This window comes from Petaurus breviceps, unplaced genomic scaffold (assembly GCF_028583685.1).
Source record: "Petaurus breviceps papuanus isolate PSGF00001 unplaced genomic scaffold, PetGlider_PUasm1.0 551, whole genome shotgun sequence".
NCBI lineage: Eukaryota > Metazoa > Chordata > Mammalia > Diprotodontia > Petauridae > Petaurus > Petaurus breviceps.
This window is the reverse complement of record NW_027186372.1, coordinates 839667-864675: the sequence shown is the minus strand read 5'-3', so window position 1 is coordinate 864675 and position 25009 is coordinate 839667. Positions and strand designations below refer to the sequence as shown.

At 39.7% G+C, this 25009-nt stretch overlaps 1 protein-coding gene across 1 annotated transcript; it reads right to left on the bottom strand.

The window, feature by feature from the left end:
* Positions 1–116: 116 nt before the first annotated feature.
* On the bottom strand, positions 117–8087 carry LOC138172482 (N-formyl peptide receptor 2-like). The gene is made up of 2 exons (XM_069102256.1): positions 7864–8087; positions 117–1264 (listed from the first exon to the last, which is right to left on the bottom strand). The coding sequence occupies exons 1-2, from the start codon at positions 7927–7929 to the stop codon at positions 248–250; spliced, it is 1083 nt and encodes a 360-aa protein (XP_068958357.1). The 5' UTR covers positions 7930–8087; the 3' UTR covers positions 117–247.
* Between the last annotated feature and the right edge of the window lie 16922 nt (positions 8088–25009).

The window sequence follows — 25009 nt, the reverse complement described above, 5'->3', positions numbered from 1 at the left end:
TCTAGTTTAACTCCCTAATTTTGCAGATGAGGCAAAGTAGGATTACAAAGGAGGGGAAACTTGCTCCAGGGTAGAGGGTGCTCTGATCAGTGTCCAATGAGACTTGAAAGTTATCAGTTGCATGCTATAGATGATTTTTGATATTGATCTTATAGTCTTGTAAACTTAACTATGAATGGAGATGGGGTGGAAGCAGGTCCAAGGACACCTTACATTCTTGTAACCTGAATCAGGGATGTCTTCTGTCCTATGTCTCATCAGCCAAGGCTCGTTCCACAGCAGCTGGCAGAGAGTGGAGCAACTGCTCACGAAAATCATGCCCAATGAAAACATAAAGCACTGGATTGAGGCAGCTGTTCAAGAAGGCCAGGGAGGTGGCAATTGCCCCCAGGCGTTGGACAGTGGTATAGAGGACCTGATGGTTCTTCAAGGAGGAAATGAATTCTACCCACTGGAGCACATGAAAGGGCAGCCAGCAGAGGAAGAAGGCAACAACCACAGCCATGAGGACTCGAAAGGGCCGGCTGGACAAGGCAAGCTGATTCTTAGAAAGCTTGGCACTTATCAGGCCATGACAGAGCCCAATGACAACCATTGGCCCCACAAAGCCACATACTGAACGGATGATGATGAGGGCGTGGCATCGAGGGATCGCAATCTTCTGCCACAGCTCATAGTTCCGGTGGGTTTCATTCCAGACATCATAGTTATTGTAGCAGTAGGTGACACCTTGGTATGTAATTGTGTCCTTGATCATCAGTGAAATACCACAGAAGGCAAGGGACACGATCCAGGCTCCCATAGCCCCAAGGGTTGCCAGGTGTGGACTTCTGTGTTTCCTGGCCCAAAGGGGCCAAAGAACAGTGACACAGCGGTCCACAGAAAAGACGGACACTAGGAGGACACTGGCAAAGAGGCTGAGGTTATTCATTGCACCGTGGAGTTTGCAGAGAGCCCTACCAAATGGCCAGTGTCTATGCAGAATCACAAAGGTCATGTTGAGGGGTAGGGAGAGGCAAAAAGCAAAGTCAGCAATAGCAAGGTTGACAAACCACACAGTGTTGATGGTACGAGGCATACGGAAACCAGCCACCCAGATGACAAGTGCATTGCCAATTGTGCCCATGATGAACGTTATTCCAAAGATGATTACGCACAGGATGTCAAGAGTAGCCCAGCCTTGGTGAGGTGATTCAACAGCTGTGTCTGATGGTGCTAAGGAGCTATCCTGGGGCAATATTGTCACGTTCTCCAGGGGAAGAACCTGTAACAGACACAGTTCATTCCTATTTACCCAACAACAAATCAGCTTCCCACCCAGTGCTTCTCACCCACTTGTTCCTTCCCTCAAATAAGAATTCTGGGATGCTTATCTCTGCTTCCTATCCTCCAAGTTTTATGAAGAAAAGAATGGTTTAAATCCAGTCTATCATGAGCATGATCCAGAAGAGCACAGGATTGAATAGACCTACTTCAAGACTGACTCACTTCAGTCATTGACCCATCATAGACTAGTTTTATGTCAGATATTATTTTAATTCTCTGGCTCTATTACTTCATCTATGAAATAGGGATAATAACCCCTAAGCTACTTCACTCAAAGAGAACCAAATGAGGTAGCTTGGAGGAAAGCTTTGTAGTAATAAAATATGCATGTAAGTTGTAGAAGTAAGAGAAGTGCAGAATATATTTGAGGTACTCAGAAGGCAGGGATAAAAATAACATCTTTAACGATTCCTAGAGAAATTAGAGCACAAATTGGTGTGGCTTGAAAGGGTCTTAGAACATAGAACATAAAACACAAAATGTTAGTTGGAAGGGACATTAAAAATGGTTAGAGGCAGGAAAGATCTTAAGGTACACATATAGACTACAATGTTAAAAATGGTAAGAGCCTAAAACCGTAGATCATAGAATTTGAATGCAGAGGGCACCTAAAAAACATAGCACATAGAAAGTTACAGCTAGAAAGACTGTAAAATGTGATATGGACAATTAGGATTAGAAGGTATTTGTGACCATAGAATCTAAGAGGATCAGACCCAGAAGGACCTTCAGAGAATAAACATGGAATTTTAGAGCTAGAAGGAAACCTAGAATATAAAACATAGAATGGCATGGATGGAAGGTTCTTTGAAACTTAGAACACAAAGCTGTAGAAATAAAAAGACACTTAGAACATACATAATAGACTTTGAGAGAGAGAAGTTACCTTTGAACAAAGAACATAGAATTTTAGGAATAGAAGGAATCTTGTAATGTAACGGAGAGAATGTAAGACCTGAAAGGAGCCAAAATTTCAAATATTAAGGCTTAAAAGGACCTTAGAACATTAAACACAATATATTTAGGGTGGAAAATTAAATTAGATAGGAATGTTAGAGAGGAATAGAACCCTAAGATTTCAAGAAATAGAATTTCCCAAATGGAAAGGACTTTTATCACAAAATATTTGATCTTGAAAGGACATTGGAAGATGATTTCAAACACAGAACGTCAGAGCTAGAAGACAACTTTGAACATAACCATAAAATAATAGAACTGAAAGGAAACATTAAATATAACTTATATTTTTAAAGATAAAGATGTTAGAGTGAATGAATTAATGAATGAATGAAAAAACAATTACTACATGCCAAATATTATGCTAAGCACTGGGGATGTAAATGGAAAAAAAGACAGTCTCTGCTCTCAAGAAGGAAAATAATAGTTCCCTTAAGAGTATTATCATATGTGATACACTCAAAACCGAGCTGATAACAAAACTAGAGAATAACAAAAGGAAAATGTTCAGTGAATTTTGGGAAAAGAGCAGGATACAAGAAGCAGGAGGACTCCAGGTCAGGGGGGATGCCAATAACTAATGATGGCAAGAAGGCAGAGCGGTTGAATTTTGATTTTGCTTCTGTTTTCTCTGTCAATAGAACAGAAATAGATAATAGGGAGCTGATGCTCAAGAGAAGCAGAGAGACACAGAGAGGGATTAGCTCCCTTTAAAAATGTAAGTCCCTTCCCCCCTCCGAAAAACTACAAATATATATGTCATCTGATCCCGAAAAACTACTGGACATGGCAGATATAAATGCTAAGTCCCCATCAGCAATCTTTGAAATGTTTTGGTAAAGAAGAGAAATACAGCAGGATTAGAAAATAGTGAATGTCATCCAGATTTCTGTATAAAAGAAAGATATACTGCAATTCTACTTTGGCAAGAATACTGCAAATTCTCAGCCATTGAGTTTAATGTCAATTCCTGGAAAGGATTCTGGAATGTATTATTACACAGAGTAATTGGTGGAATAGTGAATAGAGTGCTAGGCCTGGAGTTAGGAAAACATGAATTCAAATCCAATCTCAGATACTTACTGGGTATATTACCCTGGATAAGTCACTTAAATTCTTTTTGCATCTGTTTTCTCATCTGTGAATGTGGTATAATAACAGCACCTACCTCCCAGAATTATTGTGAGGATCAAATGAGATAATATTCTTAAAGCTTAGCATGAGTGGCAGGCAGTAAATGCTATATACATGTTAGCTATTGCTGTTGGTGCCTGTGCTGTTACTATTATGGGCATGGTTGGTGAATTATTGAGAAAAAGAAAGTGTGGTCTCAAAAAGACAGCATGAATTCACGCAAAACGGTATATGGTAAATCTTGGTCTCTGAACAGTTGGTGAAATATATCCCACTCCTTCAAAGAAGAGGTGGGAACCACAGGTGTGTTGCGCTGCATATGCTGTCATATGCAGTTATTTTGTCTCTGGTTTTGGTGAACTGTTTTTTGGGGTTTTTTTGTCAAAAGGGAAAGCAATACAGCTAAGTACATCTCCCCAAAATGGAAAATAAGGTCCAATATGCACCAAAACATTTATATCTACACTTTTTTTGTTTTTGTTTTTGTTTTGTTTTGTCTTTTTACTTTCAGGAGGGGGAAAGGCAGGGAAATTGGGGTTAAGTGGCTTTCTCAAGGTCACATGGCTAGTAAGTGTTAAGTGTATGAGGCCAGATTTGAACTCAAGTCCTTCTGACTCCAGGGCTGGTGCTCTATTCACTGCACCACCAAGCCACCCCCTACACTTTTTTTCATATGAAAGAACCAGAAACAAATTGAGTGCCAACTAAATGGAAAATAGATAAACAAATTTTACAGAGGAATGTGATAGAATGTCTCTGCCCCATAAGAAATAATGAACATGAAGAATACAGGAAGGCAAAGAAAGACATAAGAACTAATGCCAAAGGAAACAAACAGAACCAAGAAAATAATGTATAAAGTTATTTTAAAGACATAGATGGAAAGGACAGCAAAAATATTAATTCTGAATGTGGTTTAATTATAATGATCAAGCTTAACATTGAAGGTCAGCTATGAGAATGTATTTCTCTCCTTTCTTTGTAGAGGTGGGGGATGATAAATGAGGAAGAAAGAATTCACTGTCAGGATTATTTTAATGTGTTGTTTAGTTTTGCTAAACTGTATTTTATTTACTTTTTTAAGCTTTGTTTTGTTTTTATAAGAGATGGTTATCTGGATAGAAGGGAAGGGTTATATTGGGAAATGAAAGTGATCAAAAAGTATAATGATAATTTTCCAGAGAAAGGCACAAAGGTTCTGGTGAGAGTATTCTGAAACGTTTTTGTTGAGTCGTTTCAGTCATGTCTGATTCTTCACGACCCCATTTGGGGTTTTGTTGCCAAAGATACTGGAGTGATTTGTCATTTCCTTCTCCAGATTATTTGACAGATTAGGAAACTGAGGCAAACAGGGTTAGGTGACTCAGGGTTACATAGCTAGTAAGTGCCTGAGGCCCTACTTAAATTCAGGTCCTGCCTCTAGGACCAGCCCTCTATCCACTATGTCATCTATCTACCCCATATCCAGAAATGATCATGATTGAAAAATAAATAAGTAAACAAATAAAAATAAACATTAATTATCCATACATTTTGATTTTGAGGAAAAAAGTCATACCAGGCTAAAGGTATTTTTTTGTTATTTTTGGCAGGGTTACTAATAGAACAGATTAAGGAAAAGCTGTAATTCTATATCCATATTTTAGTGAAGAACTTGACAATCCTGTTTTTCTTGTAGAAAATTCAGCAAGATTTGGGTTAAATGCTAATGTGACTGGCTGGATTTCAGATTGGTTAAATAACCTGTTCTTAAAGGATCTGTTAATGGGTTGATGTCATCCAGAAAGGACTCTAGAATACATGTGTGGCTCTGAGTTTTGTGATACTTTTATCAATAACTTAAAGACAAAAACAGTTTATTTATCAAATCAGATTAAGACGCAAATTAAACAGTTCTCAGGTTTTATCTCACGTGCCTCAGAGTGTCAAAATTGACTCAAAAATGGCAAATGTCAGAGGGGCTACATTAACAAACTCTTCATAGAGCTGTGAACTGGCCCAGTCATTCTGAAAAACAATTTGAAGCAATGACCAAAGTTATTAAATTATTCATACCTTTTCATCTAGCAATAATAAATCTAAACCCCAAATAAATTAAAACAAAGAAAATGATTCATATATATAAAAAAAACTATTTATAGCCACTTTTTTGTGGTGTCAAAGAATTGGAAACAAGAGAGATGACCATTAGTTGGAGAATGGCTGAGTAAGTTAAGGTATATGAATCTGATGGGATCATGAGAAAGGGTCTAGCTTTAGAGAAAGTCCAGAAAATTTGTATGAATTGATGCAGACTGAAGTGGGCAGAACCAGGAGAACAATTTATATAATAAGAACATTGTGAAAACAAGTAACTTTGAAAGACTTAGAAATTCTGATCAAAGCACTGAACAATCACGATTCCAAAAGACTTGTAATGAAGCATGCTACCCACCTCCTGACAAAGATTGACTCAGAGTGCTGATGGAGACATGCTGTTTTGGGGACATAACCAATGTGGAATTTTGTTTTAATTGACTCTACATGTTCATAGCAGGGTGTGTGTGGGGGGGGAGGGTTCTTTCTCAATGGGACCTGAAAAAGGTGAGAAGAAGAAAAGGTAGAATTTTGCTTATTGAAAAAAAATAAATAATTTTTAAAAGTAAATCTGAGAGTCTCTTTAGACCATGATTTCAATATAATTTAATAGTAAACTATGGCATTTCTATTTCCAAAATGCAAATTTAATCATAGGATAAATTTAGAGAGGCATAGCTTCTTAAAATGCAGAAGTATTGGTCCTTGTGACTCTTCCCTGGTCAGAATACATCTGGAGTGTTCTGAATAGAGAACTGGCCCTGAAGTCAAGAGGACCTGAGTTCAAATCCCACCTTTGACCAAACACTTGACACTTAACTAGCTGTATGACCTTGAACAAATCACTTGACCCCAATTGCCTTGCCTTCCCCCCTCCAAAAACCAGTGTAAAGGTGTAAAAGAGTGTTTAGTTCTGGGCACACATTTTGGGAAATAGTATCAATGAGGAGGTCAATTAAGATTTTGAAGGGACTTAAGTTTGAGTCACATGAGAATTAATTGAAGGAATTGGGGACATTTTTTTTCTGGAGAAAAGAAAATGTAAATGAGATAAGATAGCTATCTTTAAGTTTTGAAAGGCTATTTCATGAAAGAGGACAATTAATAAATGGTCTGCTTGTCCCTAGAGAGCAGTAGTAGGTGGAAGATGCTAAGAAATACATTTCAGCTTAATATAAGCAAATCTTCCTTAAAATATGAGTATCCAAATGTAATATGGACATCCTTAGGAGATGGGGAGGTCCCACTTCACTTGGGTTTTCTAAGCAAAGGCTAGAGAACCACTTGTCGTATATGTTGTTAAAAAAACCCTTTTCCAGGTACAGGTCAGATTAGATAACTTATGAAGGGGTTCATTTCAACTCTAAAATCTATGATTCCTTATTTTATAGAATAGAAGATGGAGGTGGAAGGAAAGAGAAGGAAGATTATATTGGGAAATAAATGTCACATAAAACAGAAGGTATTAATAGAGTTATCCCTTCCACATCACAACTTTCCTCACGGTCTCAATCTATTGTGGACCAGCATAAAAAAAAAAATTAAATGGGAATTTTGGTGGAGTTTTGTAGAAGCTGCTAAGGCTAGCAGATGACACAGAAAAGGTTTAGAAACTCGGAAATGCATAAAACATATGTATAGTATTATATAATAAAATATGTTTTATCTTGTAATAACATAACAATTTCAAACTCATTTTCTTGTAACAAGGGAGTATCAAAGAATTTTATGCAGATTTCCCAAATCGAGAGGGGCACCATGACCCAAACCCCCATAATGTGGAAGGTATGTTTTTTTGTACTATGCGTTGTTTTGTTTTTAAAGAAAGAGAAAGGAAGCTGTCATTGAAAGAGTGGAAATAACCTACCCAAGATCACAAATCAAGTATGCAGCATTGCTAGGACCAGAACTTATCTCACGTCTTCTACTCATTCCTAGGGCATTTAGCAAAGACTCCTTATATGCACTGTAATTATTTGCCTTAAGTCTATGTCCTCCCAAACTTGCCCATAAGCTTCTCAAAGACATGATTGTTTGTTATGCTCCAATGGTTACTCTATAGTGCAAAGTAAATATAACAATAGATGTTTACAGATTGTGAGGATAAGAAGGATGCTGGTGAAAATGAAAATGGTGAAAGAAGATGAATCACAAATTTCCCCTAGGTTTATTTCCCCTGGATATTCAGTAGAGTTTTGAAAATAGGACTGCCCCTCTATAAATCACCCATTCACCATCTCCCCATCTCTCTTCTTAGACCCCAGACACATCAGTTCCTATTCTCCACTTCAGAGTTCCCCTCTTTCCTATCTATAAAACGCCTCCTGTAAGGAGTGATTATCCACCCTCCCTTAGCCCCCTTCACCTTACCGTGTACATCTGGGTTGCTAGTCCCCAGGAGACAAGTATCTCTTGGTTGCTTCTGTTCCATGCCATGTCTTTTCTGAGGGGATGACACTTTACTGAAGTTTGGAGCTAATTCTTTGGAAAGGAATTAACAAAGAAGTCTTGTGGTTCAGTATGATTATTAGGAGCCAGGGTGATGCAAGGAAACAGCTGGGGAGAAAGAGGAACAGAGGAATGGATGAGTGTTTTGATTTGGCTATTATTTTGGGACAGTGACTAGGAGTAAGTATGAAGAAGAGTATTGGATCACTTGATGGGGTGGGGGAGAGATAATGTGTTTGAAGTTCTAATATGTTGGAATAGCAAATAGCACACCCCCCAAAAAATGTTGATAATGATTATACTAGAGTTACTTTTAAAAAATATATTGACATCCTCTGCTATACATAGCTTTAATTTCCCCCAGAATTCCTCCTCTCCCATCCCAGGTAACTATCCTATATAATAAAAATATTTGGCTAGTACCACTTTTAACATATTTTCAATAATAAAATTGTAATGATGTGAAAAGGTACTTGGAGCAGTGGATATAGCACTGGCCTTGGAGTCAGGAGGACTTGAGTTCCAATTTTACCTGGGATACTCACTAGATATGTGGTCCTGGGCAAGTCACTTAACCCTGTTTATCTCAGTTCTTCATCTGTAAAATGAGTGAGAAGGAAATGGTAAACCATTAACATCTTTGCCAAGAAAACCCCAAATGCAGTCACAATTTAGTGAGAGAGAACTGAAATGACTCAATAATAATAGGGATATGATAGTTTATCCTTTAGTTCCCTTCTGAATCTGTTCTATATTCCATCTTCTAAAGAACTTTTCACTTCTGGTATTATATATCATTCTCTAGCTCCTTGTGGTTCAAATGTTCTCTGTTCTATTTCACAAAGGGCCCTTAAAATCTGACCTTCTATATTTTATTCTCTTGGGTTTTTTTCTAACTTTTACATTCTGTATTCTGTGATTGTGTAACCTCTTTTTTCTCCCTAATTGACCATGGTCCTGTAAAAGCAATTCGGGTGATGAAGAAGGTGAGGATTTTCCCTTCTTGGCTTATTTTACTCAGTAAAAAGTGCTATAAAAAATTTCAGAGTGTAAATTTGAGAAGGCTTTCCCCATTTCCTATATTACATTCAATCCCAGCTCTGACATCTTATTAATGTTGTGTACACAAGATGAAAGATGGTTATAGGGGAAAGCACACTGGATTTTGAATCATAAGACCTAGATGTGAATCTCTATTTTTCCCCATGGGATGTAAATGCCTTCCAATAAAAGATAAACTACTTAAAGATAAGGAAGGTTCCATCTTGGCTTTTTATTCCCCACACATAGTACAGTTTCAGGTACATAGCTGTTGCTTAATCAATAGTTATTGATCAACTGGTTGATAGTTTAATTCCACTTAATATCTGTGTGATGTTCAACAAATAATTTCCCCAGTCTAGGTCCCAGTTTCCTTGTGTATAAAATAAAAGTTTGAGGTATACCATGGTTTCTCAAATGGTATAATTTTAGGAAGGAGTTTTAGTGAGGTATGTTTAAAGAAATCTACATTACCTAGTCCCTACCTCCTGGTGCAATTTGCTGCCTTTTTCCCTGAGTCAGGAAAATCACACTAGAGGACAAGTAACAATATTTACTACCTACAGAGATGCAAAGCTGTTTTCTTGAAATGAGGTCCTGGGGAAATAAGAAAAGAGGAGGTAGAGGGATCAGAAAAGGGGTAGAAGAGGCAGATTCTCAAATTATTGTTGGTTGTAACCCCTGTCATTTGAACTAGGGTCATTATGATATCCTGGTTACCAAAAAGTAATTTGGTGACACTTGGAGACATCCATATAAAAGGCAGGATAAGTAGACTTGAGATTCATCATAATAGAGGTGATCAATGAATCCATGGGAGCTGTTGAATTCGCCTAGGACATCTAGACTAATCCTCTGTTCAGTGAAGATCTCCTCACCAGCAGCATACTGTAGTATACAGAGTTTTGGTCTGAAAGTCAGGAATCTCAGACTCAATTTGAAGCTCTGCTTCTGGCATATTGTACTCGCTGTAACCATGGACATGTTAATGTCCCAGTGCCCCAGGCATCATTCTAAGATTATAAATTGAAGAGCAGGTAACTACTTCTTGGAAGCATCTACCTTGGTACCAGAGAGAACATGTCAGCAGGCTGCTTTCCATTCATTAGAATAAAGCTCCACAGGGGCAGCCAGGTGGCTCAGCGACTAAGAGCACCAGCTCCAGTGTCGGGATAACCTGGGGATTAAATCCAGGCTCAGATATTCGGCACCACACCCAGAAATAACTGGCGGTGTAACCTTGAGCAAGTTACTTAACCCCGATTGCTTTAAAAAAAAAAAAAACAAGAATAAAGCTCCACTTGTATAATCTCAGTGCTGATTCATAATAGCCTATTTCAGGGATAAGAACTCTAATCTGTGGATGGACTAATGACCTGCAGTTAGTTTCAGAGGGTTCAGGACATGTGGCCCCTTTGCATTTTGCTTTTGGTTACTCTCAACCATATACTCATAAGTGAGATCATTAGAGGGCTCTTCACTGATGCTGCAGCACGTCAGAGATTTCCAAGAGTAACCACGGAAGCTGAGGAAGATACTCAGGTTTCAATAATTCTTCTAATATGACTAGATGAGGAGTACTTTAATTTTCTCAGGGTCAGCACCCACTCCTTGCTGAGACATTTTATCATCCTCATAAGAGAAGCTCTGCAGATAGGGCCCTTGATTTTCTAATATCCAAGATATGGCAAAAACTCTTTGAAAACTATGGACAAACCACACAACAACACAATCCAGGATATACATACACACATGCACACAAATGTATGCACAAGTTCATATATATGTGCATATATGTGTGTATGTATAAAATACTTGTCTGCAAGTGTTTAAAGGCCTATCATGAAGAAGAAATATTAAAACTATTTTTGCTTCATCCCAGAGGGTAAAACGGGAAGCAAAAGAGGATGTTGAGATGTTAGCTCAACAAAGTAAAGGACATCCTGACAATATGAACTGACCAAAGTAAGAATGGGTTGACTAGGGAGGAAGTAGGTTTCCCATTGTTTGAGGTCTTTGAATTTGGGGGAAGGAGATTCTGTGGAAGAGATTCTTGGTGGTCAGCTTGACTACATAGACACCTACTCACTGAGTCTCAGTTTTCTTGTTTGTCTTTTATTGGGGCATCATTTCAGTAGTGTCTGGCTCTTTATGACCTCCTTTGGGGTTTTCCCGGCAAAGATACTAGAATGGTTTGCAATTTTGTTCTCCCACTCATTTTATAGATGAGGAAACTGAGGTAAACAGTGACTTGCTCAGGGTCATGTAGCTAGCAAGTGTCAGAGATCATATTTGAACTCAGGAAGATGAGTCTGTCTGACTCTAGCACTCATGAAGGAAGTTCCTTGTAAGTCTTAGAATTGTATGGAAATTAGAGTTATTATTATTATCTCAGAATAAGATCTCTGAAACCTATCCAATTCATGATTTGTCATAAAAATTACCACAGGAACCATGTCATATTGGAGAAAGTAGAAGCTGCTTTTGCTGTCTTCAGCAGAAATACTAGAGCACGTGGCTGGACAAGAAGGGAAGAGAGAGGAAAGGTGGAGAACAGGAGAAGAATGGGGATAACCCAACCTCTTAAATTAGCCTACAGGTTTCTTGGAAGGGGAAGGTGTTGGCCAAACTTTACTACCATTTATATTATTCTAGAACCTTTGAAAATGTTCAACCTTTCCCCAGATATTTCTCCTCTTCCATCTCACTGTCTGTTGGTTAGAGAAGTAAAGGTAGAAAAGGGAAGTGAAAGTTCAGAAATGGGAAAAAGAGTTTGGCAATGGACTTGGGGGAAGACAGGGGGTCAATGAAAGGAAGTAGAAAATACAATGAAAGTCTAGGGGACAGGTGGCATGGTCTTTGTGAAATGGAATTAAGGCTTCCGCAGATTGTGTTTCTTCTCTTGAGAGGCAGCAGGATGTGGAGAGAAATGCATTTAGGTTAAGGGGCAGGTTAGTGGATCCTGCATTTGAGAACTAATGTCTTTGTTTTTGTATTTTCAGAAGCATTATATCTTCCTAGGAATAAGATAGTAGAAAGACCATGGATTGGAGTAAAAGGATATGGGTTTTGGAGTGGCTAGGTGGCACAGTAAATAGAGCACTCCCCTGGAGTCGGGAGGACTTGAGTTCAAATTCGGCCTTAGACACTTAACACTTACTAGCCATGTGACCTTGGGCAAGTCACTTAACCCCAATTGCCCTGCCTTCCCCTCCAAAGAAAACAGAGTATGGGTTAAAAACCCCAACTCTGTAAGCTTTGACCAGCTCTTCCAATTGGCTGTGAGACTCTGGACAAGTCATTTGCTTCCTCTATGTCTTAATTTATTCACCTTTAAAATGCCAGTGTTGGCATGTAGTCTCTTCATTTCATCTGTAGTCATCTATGAATTGATGCATAAGGGAGCATCCCAAATCTCTTCTGCTCTAGGTTGGTTTTTACTCTGCATATAAAAAGGCCAGTAATGTGAGTGAAGCAGGGAGGAAACAGGGACATTGGCACCTGGACTTAGCGTGTGTCTGTGCCTCTTTTCCTGTCTATGAAAGACTGGGAGAGAATTAGGGTCTAAAAACTGAGGAATCCTAAACTCCAGTAATATTTTGTAATCACTAGGTGAATAACATAATTTTCCTGGCTCATATGTTATCCCAAAGAGACTGAAAACTGGGAGACATGCCGAATGCTCAAAATAAAATAAGGTGACATCCCTAACAGAGGCATCCAAATCCCTGGATCAGGACAAAGAATCAGAGACAAGCAAAAACGCTAAGCCTGAGGAAATGAGCCAGCTCTGGGGAGATGGGGACAGCTCTTTTAGAATTGGTGCTTTTTGTTTTTGTGTCACCTTCATTTCTGAAAATATCCATCACCTCCCTCCTCCAGGGAGCTATCCCTTGCAACAAAGAATAGAAAAGAAAGAGAAAGTGAATTTGACACCTGGGACTGAGTGGCTCCTCCTTGGGAGATAAGAGGCCATTACTCAAAATCCTGAAGGAGCTAGACTGAAACTGAAAGGTGACTTTTTGTTGATTCACAAACAAAGGTTTCTGCTTTTTCTCAATAACCAGTGTGGGGACAGAGGGAAGGAAGGAGAACGTGAGGAAGAAGGAGTATGGCACCACCAGAAATCTGCCTGGAAGAAGAGCTAGTCAAAGATTTTACTTGAGCAAGAAATAGTATCCAAGGAAGACTGTGGCTGAACAGCAGCAGTCAGAGATGACCCCATCTAGCTGGTCAGCGTCTTGTGGGGTCTACAAGCCTACCAGATCAGAATTTATCCGGCAGAGTTTAGCAGAGAGTACAAGACCAGCAGGAAGCAGACCCAACAAGAGCGACATAATGATTCCACTTGAAGACATCAGTGACTGGGCTCTGGTAAGCTCTCCATATGGGTCCCTTCACATACGTACCCTAGCCAAATGTGTTCCCTCCATGTGCATTTCTTCATGTGTGCCCTGGTCATAGGTGTTCTTCTCCATATGTGTTCCTCTTTGGTATACACTATTTCCCCTGATGTTATGGATATTTGAGCAAGTGCTCTCCACATTTATGTAAATGTTTATTTTTCTTATCATATTATTTCATTTAATGATTTTCCTTTCAACTGTGTCCTCTGGCTGACTATTAAAGGTACATGTATTGGTAGGGGTTCATGAGCTATGGTTTTAGGGAATGTAGATTCACAGATAATTTTAATTCCACGCTAGTCATTCATTGAGGAGAGACATTCTACAAGTTGGGGATGCTTTTCCCCAGGTGCTGTACTACCTGTGCAACTTTGGATGAGACATTTCCCCATTCTGAGGTTTCAGCCTCCTCCTCTATAATATGTTGCAATTCAACTACATAATCACTGAGGTTCCTTCAAGCTTTAAATCCTGAGGTTTTAAATATGGTTGCATTGAAACTAGAAAATAACAGCAACTAAGAAGGGACTGTTGTATTTTTATTCTTGTATGTTAGGGCAGCTAGGTGGTGGAGTGGCAGGGTGCCAGGCTTGAAGTCAGGAAGACTAATTTTCATGAGCTCAAATCTAGCCTCAGACACTTACTAGCTGTGTGACCCTTGTCAAGTGTAATGGAAATGCAAATTTAAAGATCTTCCCTGCCCTTAGGCCCTTTGATAGGCTTAAGAGACTCTGAGAATCTTCCTTGATTTGAAAATATACTCTGCCTCCTACTAGGCTGAATGTGGTCACATGGAGCCTGTGGCAGGAGGCTTGGTTTTCAGGAAGGCCCACACCTTGATGCTGCGTGATTCGGCAGTGGGTCAAGAGGGTGGTTACATTCTCTGACCCAGGAGAAGGCTATATAATCCCTGATGTGAGGCTTTGCTTTGGGGCTCACTTTGAGAAGTGTTCTATGATTTGATCAGATGAGACTCTGGGAAGCCGTTGTTGAGACCCCCCTGGCTTTGAAAAACCCAGATGTTGATTTGGTATGGATGTCATGGTTGGACAGTGTGGAAACCTGTCTACTTGATCTGTTTCTCTGTCTTGATAATTCTGTCTATATACTCTGAAGTTCGGGGTGCTGACCTTTTTCCCCTGAACTAGGTAAACTATACATATTTGACTGATTAAAGTAAGCTTGTTAACCCAGTATGAGTTGTTTTCCTTTAACAAAGCAGATCTAAGAACCTGTGTTGGCAGCTACCCTGGGGATGCTGGGGTGCTTGCTGCTACATCAAGTCACTTAACCCTATTTGCCTCAGTTTCCTCATCTGTAAAATGAGCTGTAGAAATGGCAGAACACTCTAGTAACTTTGTCAAGAAAACACTAAATGGGGTCACAAAGAGCCTTACATAACTGAAAGGACTGAACAACAACATGCTTAGCAGAAAGCACTGTAACATATATAGTAGCCTCAACAATTTTTTAAAAGTTTATTTGAAAAGAAAAAGAAACTTGTTGAGGGGATGGAGGGGGTATATGGTGGTGTAATAGGGGGCATAGGATCATTACATTATCAAAGAGAAATGTCAAGAAGTGAGCAGAGATAGAAGAACAATTTATACTATAACATCAATATTCTAGGATAAACGATTTTAGGACTTTCTCAAAATGATGAAGAATAAAATGAGTAAAACCAAGAGAACAATTCATACAACAACATTGTAAAAATTAAGAACTTTGAAATCTGTCTGAACTGTGATTAATACAAGGGCTATCTATAATCCCAAAGAACTGATGATGAAACACCATTTGATGGCGATGACATATATACATATACATAAATATTTGTGTGGAGTCAACAAGGGAATATGTTTTTTTTTTTTTTCCTAAGGGGTGAAGAATAGGAGGGAAAGAAAATAAATTTCTGTTAATTTTTCAAAACCAGTTTCAGAAGAAAGAGAAGGGGCATGTGCCACAAATAGGGAATGTAGCATTCACTGTCAGCTGAGGTCCTTGTCTTGTAGTATTTGTTTTGTTTAAATTGATGACTTTGTTACAAGTGATCTCTCAAGAAGTGGGGGAGTAATTTGTGAAAGGTCATAACTTAAAAACAAAAACACATAAATAAAACATTTTTCAAAATAAAAGAAAACTTAGTATTTGAAGAGACCTCATAAACCATCTAGTCTAATCCCCTCATTGTGCGCATGAAGCCCAGAAAAGAAAAATGATTTGGGATTATGGGATCATAGATTTGGACAGGAAGAGACTTTGACTTGCATCTCTAAACCTCTCATTTTACAGATGAGTAAATTAATCTGGTCATGATTGTTGTCTTTAAATATATGAAGGGCTGCCTTGGGAAAGATGGATTAGGCTAGTTCTGCTGGCAGCAGAAGACAGAATTAGGAACTGAGGGTGGGGGTGGGGCAGAATCACAGGGAGGAAGTCTTTGACTGAATGAAATGCATAATAATCAAAGCTGTCCGAGAATAGATAGAGCGACCTCAACACTTATTAACAGTCGCTGACAGTGCATTGCTATGAAAAAAAAAATCCATTGGAACAGGGATCGACTAGAAACAAGGGGAGGCAATCATCTTTTTAAAGTGTCTCATCTATCACTTCCCTGCTCAAGTTCTCCATTGACTGACATCCAGAGTCCAAAGCCCTTCCACAGCCTTGCCTTTCTAACCTTATACCCCTCTGCAAACAAACACTCCCCTTTAACTCAGACTAGGTCCAGATTCTCATTGTCCCAATATATATGCTATTCATTTGCTGTCTCTCCACCTTTGCTAATTCTGTTCCTCACACCTCAGAGCCCCAAGCCCCTCTGTTTCGTCTATCTAACACCAACCTTGACTTGACTCCCCTCCTACAGGAAAAATCCCTAATCAATTCAGCACCCCATGATCACTTTCCTTCCTGAGCTCCTTTAAAACTTGCACAGGACAAAGGGCCTTGGACTGAGGTTAAAATATCTATGTTTGCCACTCAGCTTCATAACTTCCTAGCTGTGGCACCATGGCCAAATCACCAGCTTTTACTAGACCTCTGTGTCTAAATTGTTCTGGCTTAGACTAGGGGAAGATGGAGAGAAGGAAATCAGTATTTAGATAGTTCCTACTCTATGCCTGACGTTGTGGTAAGTACTTTGCAAATACCTGATTTGATTTTCTCAGCGCTGAGAGGCAGGCCCTGTTTGTGACTTCATTTTACAACTGAGGAAACTGAGACAGAAGTTAAGTAACTTGATCAGGTCACATAACTAGTAAGTGTCTGAGGCCAGGTTTGAACTCAGACTGGGCCTCCAGGCCCAGTACACTAGTCATTGCATCACTTAGCTGCCTAGATGACTCCTCTAAGAATCTTCCCAGCTCTAATATTCTATATATTGTGTCTAAGAGTCTTTCAGTACAAACATTCCATATTCTGTGTGCTAAGATTCCTTTCAGGAACCTGAGTTCTCTTCCTGGGATTAGCAGAAATTCCACTTGTTAGTTCCATTGTACTTTGGCCTTGTTGGACCACATTTGGTGAATTGTATGCAGACTGGTCTACATTATAGAGAGGACATTGAAATGCAGCATGGAACTGGTGATAGAAAGCTGAGCTTAGAGTCAGGAAAACCTGGGTGCAAGGCTTGCCCCTGAAAAATATCATCACCATCATCATCATCATTTACATAGCACTTGACAGTTTGCAAAGTACTATACAAATATTGGAATGTACTATTATTATCATCGCCATTTTATAATTGAGGAAATTGAGGCAAATAGAGACGAAGTGACTTCTCCAGAGTCACATACATATTTGAGGATGGATTTGAACTCAGGTCTTGCTGATTTCAAGTCCACTGCGCCAACTAGCTGTCTCCAAGGACATATACCAATTGTGTGAAACCAGGCAAGTCACTTAAATTCTCAGTTCTTCATGCAATTTTCCAAGGCTACAAGTTGCAAAATAGGCGCTGACATGCATTGATAGAGGACATTTCTTTACTGGGAGTTCCCTATGCCAATTACATTACAGTTCTGGTAAAAAAAAAAAAAGAGTAACAGCAATCAGGACAACCCAAACTGGAAGGCACAGAGAAAAGAGCAGTCAGAATAATGAAGGGCCTCACCCACATGCCTGTGAGAGCCGGCTGGAAGAGGCAGAATCAGGTGGCCTGGAGAAGACTCTCGGGCAATATCACAGCCAGTCTTCAAGGATTTGAGAGTCTGGTAGCAGGCATGTGAACCAGGGAATGGATTTGTCCTCTTTGACCTCAGAAGTTGCAAAGAAACATAGACTTGACCTAAAGAAAAGTTTCCTAACAATTTAAGGTACTCAGAAGTGAATCAGTCTCTCCAGAGATAGGGAGTTCACCCCCAGGAGGCCTCAGGGAAAAGTCAAATGACCACTTATGACTTTTAATGAAGAACAATTTTTTTTTAGGTATGTTGTTCAATTGATTCATTTGTGTCCAATTCTTCACGATCACATTTGGGGTTTTCTTGGTAAAGATACTGGAATAGTTTGCTATTTCCTTCTTCAGCTCATTTTACAGATGAGGAAACTGAGGAAAACAGAGTTACGTGACTTGCCCAGAGTCACACAGTCAGTAAGTGTCTTGAAGCCAGAGTTGAACTCAGGAAGATGAGTTGGCCTGACTCCAGGCCTGCACTCTGTTTACTCTGTTGCCACCTAGCTGCCTACACGTCACTTGACTCTGACCTCCTCGTCCCAATACTTCTATGATACTGTGATTTCAGATTTGACAGTCTATGTCTTTGATAATCTTCTTCTTGTATATCTCCAAACCTCTATTTAAGGAGCAAGTTCAGCTCAGACATCTCTTTGTTTCTCATCTGGCTGCACTATTTTGTGACTTCTTTAATTGGCTTCTTCATCATTCCCTCACTCGAGTCAGGTACTTTCTCCTCGCCACCCTCTCTTCTTCCACCTTCTCTACCTGCTAAGTTTGCTTTTGTGTGGTCTTCCCCATTAGAGGGTAAGCTCCTAGAGAGCAGAGACATTCATTTTTTTCTTATTTATCTGACACATAGTAGGTGCTTATTAAATGCTTATTCATTGACCAAATGGTTATCCTCTGAGGAGCTTATGGCTCTAATATTATTATGTACAATGGTCTTCCTAACTCCATGTCGAAGCACCTTCCAAACCTAAGTTTGTGTTCTTCCAGTTCACCCATTCTATCTTCAATGTTCCAAGATTGTTGCCATCTCTAATATTTATCTTATATTCTAAGTATCCTTCACGCTCAGAAATTAAATGTTCTATCTTCTAAAATCCCTTTTAATGCTGAAAGTCTCTGTTCTATCTGCTATATTCTACGTTTCCATCCAATGCATATTTTAAGGCTTCATCCAGCCTTAATATGTGATGTATTAAGATGTTTTCCAGATCTCACACATATCTTATGTACTGTTTGCTTCAGATTCTAGTATATTTTTCCTAAGGACTATTTTCAGAGCTCACATTTTATGTTTCATGCTTTGTGACTTCTTTCAGTATTCTAGTCAAGCATTCTATGTACAGTGCAAAGGCTGAGAGGTTCTAATAGTCAGCCACAAATTTCTAAGCTCTGATTTCATGTTCTTTCTAGCACTAGCATTCTATATTCCAACATTCCTACCAGTTCTAGCATTTTATGTTTTTGTCCTAAAAGAAGTTCCAGAACTCACATTCTACTTTCTAAAGTTCCTTCCAGCTCTGACTTTCTATTCTATGTTCATTTATTCATTCAGTAAACATTTTTAAGCAGCTGTCATGTACGAGGTATTATGCTAAGAGCTGAGGATGCAAACATAAAACCAAGAGCTTATATTAAGTGTTCAAAGGTCACTCCTAACTCTTACATGCTATGTTCAACATGGGGTAGGGTTGGAGGGAGGAGAGAATATTTCATTTATACAGATAAGTATAAAGTAATTTGAAGTAGAAGAGGGCACAAAAATCTAAGGGGATCAGGAAAGGTTTCCCACAGAATGCAGCATATGAGCTGAACTCTGAAAGAAACTAAGGACTCTAGCAGGCAGAGGTCCTGCAAAATCGAATAACATTATACGTTCTGTATTCACTGAGTGCAGTATGAAATGAAGCTGCTGAGGCTGGTACCTGCCACCAAGATGCTCCACCAATTCAATGTGATCCAACAAGCATTTATTGAGGTCCTATTCTTTTTTTTTATTATTATTTTTGGCTTTTTGGAGGGCAATTGGGGTTAAGTAACTTGCCCAAGGTCACATGGCTATTTTTTTGTTTTTGTTTTTTTATGTGGGTGTTAAGTGTCTGAGGTCGGAACCAAACTCTGGTCCTCCTAACTCCAAGGCCGGTGCTTTACTCACTGCGCCACCTAGCCTCCCCATTGAGGTCCCATTCTTAGGAAGATTCTGAAGATCACCTGGCAGGATAAGGTACCAGACACTGAGGTCCTTACTGTAACTAAACTGCCAAGTATTCAAACTCTACTCAGAGAGCACAACTCTGATGGCTGGCCATGTTGTTCGAATGCAAAATATACACTTGCCAAAAAGGTTATTTTATGGAGAACTCACGCAGGACAAGTGCTCACATGTTGGCCAGAAGAAGTGAACAAAAACACTATCAAGGTCTCTCTTAAGACCTTTGGAATTGATTATGTGACATGGGAGACACTGGCACAGGATCACCCGGCATGGCATGCCCTCATCAGAGAAGTTGCTATGTTCTATGAACAAATTAGAATTGAAACAGCTCAAAGGAAAAGCAAGATGCACAAATTTAGAGAATCTACCTCAAATGTTCACGTGGACTATTTGTGCCTGACTTGTGGTAGAGCATTCTAAGTTTTTATTGATCTGATCAACCACAGTCAGATACACTGAAATTTGACTCTAGCATAGTGATGCCATTTTGGTCCTCTTCAAGAACAAAGGACAGCAACCACACATTGAGGTCCTAATCTGTGCTGAGGAACTGTCATCAGTGTCCTCTGAGTGGTCCTTGCCAACTGGGACCAATCCCACCATGTTGTTGTTCAGTCATTTATCAGTCATGTCAGACTTTGCATGATCCCATTTGGGATCTAGCAAAGATGCCAGAGTAACTTGCTATTTCCTTCTCCTGATCATTTTACAGATTAGGAAACTGATACAAACAGAGCTGAGTGACTTGCCCAGGGTCACATAGATAATAAGTATCTGAGGCCAGCTTTGAACTCAGGACAATGAGTCTTCCTGACTCTAGGCCCAGCATCCTACCCACTGTGCCACCTAGTTGCCCCAATCCACCATAGAATCAGAGGATTTAGAAATAGAAAGGACCTTAGTAATATAGTTTAATAATGTCATTTTACAAGTGGAGAAACCGAAGGCCAGAGAGAGGGGAATGACAGTCTAGGAATCTGAACCCAGGTCCTCTACCTGCTAATAATAGGCTATTTCTTCAACACCAGAATTTTTTAGAAAAAAACATTGAATATGGAGTGCAATTCAATTTTTAAAATGATTCATTAATTTAAGAAGCACATGCTATGTGCCAGACACTGAGGTAGATGCTGAGGAAGAATCCTTGCCTTCAAGGAGCATGCATTCTAATTGGGGGGGAGGGGAGAAAAAATGTACATATATAAGTAAATATAAAATATATGAACATCATTTCCAGGGGGGAAGAACAGGCAGTTTAACAGTAGAACAGGGTTACAGAAAATACAACAGGGAGGAAAGGAACAGTGATAGAGGGACCCTGGTGGGATAGACCTACAGCATGGATGGGTAAGAAGAAACAAGGAGAGGTGGTCCAAAAAGGGAGCTGCCATTTAGGCAGCCCATAACACCATCATAGCAATCACGGCCCACATTACTCACAATAATCACAGGAATTAAGCATTAAGAAAGGAAGTAAATGGTCATGTTTTTAAAGAAGCAATAGTAATGTGAATCTAAAGATCAATCTGTAAGCAAGAGATGGTGTATCTAGCTCTGCATTCTCTGATCCTGTGGTGGGACTGGCCCCATTTGGCAGGGGCCACCCAGGGGACACTGAAGACACAGTGCCTCAGCAAAGAGTAGGACTTCTTTAAGGACTCCCTGAATCCCATTGAATCATTATAGCACCAGGATGGCAGGTACCAAGCTCAGAAGGCGTGTTTCAGGCTGTGCTCAGAGAATGAGAAGAAAGGAGGGCGGAAGTAACTATTCCACCTGCTTGGTTATTCCGGCAGGATGTAATGGCAATGGGAATTTGAAGATCTCCCCTGCCCCTTAGTAGGCTTGGGTGGGTTAGGGGACCTTCCCGGATCTGAGGGTATACTCTGTCCCCTAATAGGTTGAATATGGTCAGAAGGAGCTGTTGGTGGGAGGAGTTTGCTGAAGGGTGGAGCAGAGCTCACAGGAGAAGCTTGCTTAGGGGAGGTTTGCTTTCAGGAAGATGCAACTTTTGTTACTTTGCAATCAAGCAGTGGGTCAGAAGGGTTGTGATGTTCTCTTACCCTGGAGAAGTCTATATATACCCTCAGGTGAGGTTTTGCTTTGGGGGTCATTTATGGGAAGAGTTGTGTGATTTGGTCAGATGAGGATCTGGGCAGCCATTGATCCCCCCATCTTTGAAAACCCAGATGTTGGTGCTTCTCTCTCTGGTAGCTAACTGTATGTATGTGATGGTTAGACAGCTGGAAGCCCTGTCTGTTTAATTGTGTTATTTTCTCTGTCTGCTTGTTACTCTGTTTGCTTTCTCTGAAGGTCAGGGTGCTGACTTTTCCCCCTGAACTGGGTAAATGATATAATGTTTGATTAAAGTAAGATTGTTAATGCCTTTTGAGTTGCTGTCCTTTAGAAAAGCAGATCAACGAACCTGTGCTAGTATCCATCCTGGGTATTCTAGGGTGCTTGCTGTGGCTGAGGTGCTTAGGGATCCATAATTGAGATGTGAGATTCTTACCTTTCAATCATCAGCTAATTTGTTTGGCTTCAACAGTATTGAATAGATTCTTTGTGAGGGGTTGGGAGTTCAGCAGTTTCTTTGGTCCTATACTAGCATGGAGGGGGAAGAGTAGACGGACAGATGATGATCTCCTGATCCTGCCTGGTGAATAAAGCAAGGACTGGGGAATAAAAGGAATTGAGTTTGAATCCCTAATGCCTTAATACCTCTGAGACTGAGCAGATCAATTAACTTGCTAATTTTGTAGATGGGTGAAATGATTCTCAATCTACAAGAGGAATGTTTCTTCAATTTAATATCTGTTCCACATAAATGGGACTAGGGGTTTTGACTAGCTGACCTCTTTTAAGTCCCTTACAGATCTAAGTCCTATGTCCTAAAACCTTTGATACACCACGATTTCCCCACTTCTGTGCCATTTTTTCCTCTTCTCATTGGACCTGGAACAACCTTTCCCAAACTGACTTTGATCCCTACTTAGTACATTGAGTCCACACTTCAAAGCCCAACTCAATTGCCTCCCCTAGGAATCACTTCTTGCATATTCCTTCCCCAAAATAGCCATATTTTTTCTATCCTTAGCCTACACATAGCATTATGTATCATGGTCAATCAGTAGACATTTATCATGTATCTATTATATGCCAGGCACTAAACTAAGTACTGCATATATTTATCTATGCCGATATTTTATTCCCTTGCTTGATTGTGAATTATTAAAAAACCAGGAACTCTGTATTTTCCAAAACTCTGTATTTCCTCCATCATAAGAGTTTGTAAACAGTAAGTGCATAATAAATGTTTTCCCCCATTGTATTAGAGTCATAGACCAGTAGAGTTATAGGAGCTTTAAAATTTATTACAGAATTAGAAATTAAGTCAATTCACTAATTTTTTTAAAATGTGGAAACAGGGGTGGCTATGTGGCACAGTGAATAGAGCACTGGCCCTGGAGTCAGGAGGACCTGAGTTCAAATATAGACTCAAATACTTAACACTTGCTAGCCGTGTGACCTTAGGTAAGTCACTTAACCCCGATTGCCCTACCCTCCTCCCTCCAAAAAACAAAAAAATAAAATAAAATAAATGATGAAACAGACTCAGAGAAATTAAATGAATACCCAAAATCACAGAGTAACCTAGAGGCCAAGCCAGAGAAAGATACAACAGTCTTTACTCCCAGTAACCTCAGGAGACAGTGAGGTGGCATGTCAGATGGATTCCATTCTTGTCTCAGAGTCTAATTAGCACCATGATCCTGGACAGGGATCATATCACGTAAGCCCTCTCCATCCCAGTTTCATCATCTATAAAACGGAGGTGAAAATAGCACTTATGTTACAGGGTTGCTGTAAGGACCAAATGAGACAATATATGTAAAAACAGTTTGTATGCTTTGAAGCACTACACAGATGTGGACTAGTATTTTTGTTTTTGCTATTGTTTTTTGTTGTCATCACCCTAGAGGACCATCTTGGGTCATAAAGCAACTTCAAGTCTAAAGAACACCCAGGCCAACGGCCCCTCTGAGGATTCTAAACCTCGGAAAGGAATCTTGGTTTTCCTCTGAATTCCTCAGAAATATGCCTAACAGACATACACTTCAGTCTCCAAGTATGGTTTGGAATATGCAAAGCTGGTTTAGAGCTGTCTAGCTGCCCTAGTATGAAATATAGTTGCAAATATCATATGCAATTCTGGAACCACAATGTGAGCAATAATCTGCAAGGGCCCTCTCACTCTGAATTTCAAAGGTTGTATGACCCTCACGTCCTTCTCTGGGTTTTGTGGTTTGGGATTGGCTTTCTGGGGGCATTTCTGGGGCATATGGGATAGTTTAATCATTACAAACGTATTATACTGGATAGAATTACAGTTGAAAAGGACTCACATGAGCATGCAGTGCAACTCTGACTTAAATAAGGATGCCATCCACAATGTCCTCCAAAAGGTATAATGTAAAGTACAATGAGTGACCTGGAAGTTGACCCATGCATAAATACAAGTTTTTCTTGGGAGAAATATGCTCATTTTTCAGGTACACCCATGTGTGACTTCTGGGATTTACTAGAGTTGTTAGGCCATCAGGGGTGCTTGTCCATTAATTATTCTGGACTATAGTTGAATATTTTTTTTTGCACTCTTGGGATGCTATAGAAGGTTAGAAGGGAAGGGAAATTAGACCATTTGACTTCAGAGTCGAAGGGGCCCTTAGAAAGTAGAGTACTGAATGTAAGAATTGGGATGATCAGAGAAATCCTCCAGAGAAACTAAGGAAGGGAGTTGCCAAATGTTAGTATGGGGGAAGGTGGGGAGGTGATGAGGTCCTGCAGTGCCAGTCTTTCAAAGACAGAAAAGGAATACACTAATGACCCTGAAGCTACAATTAGCGGTAGTGGAGTTTAAGCCACAATGTTGTTATTCAGTTGTTTCAGTCATGTATGACTTTTGGTGACCCCATTTGGGGTTTTTGTGGGAAAGACCCTGGAGTGGCTTGTTGTTTCCTTGTCTAACTCATTTTATAAATGAGGAAAATGAAGCAAACAGGATTAAGTGACTTGCCCAGGGTCACATAGCTAATAAGTGTGTGAGGCTAGATTTGTATGCAAGGAAGATGTCTTTCTGACTCCAAGCCTGGAACTCTATCCACTGTCCCACCTAGCTATCCCCCAAGCCACAATATGAGAGAACAAAAGACCTTG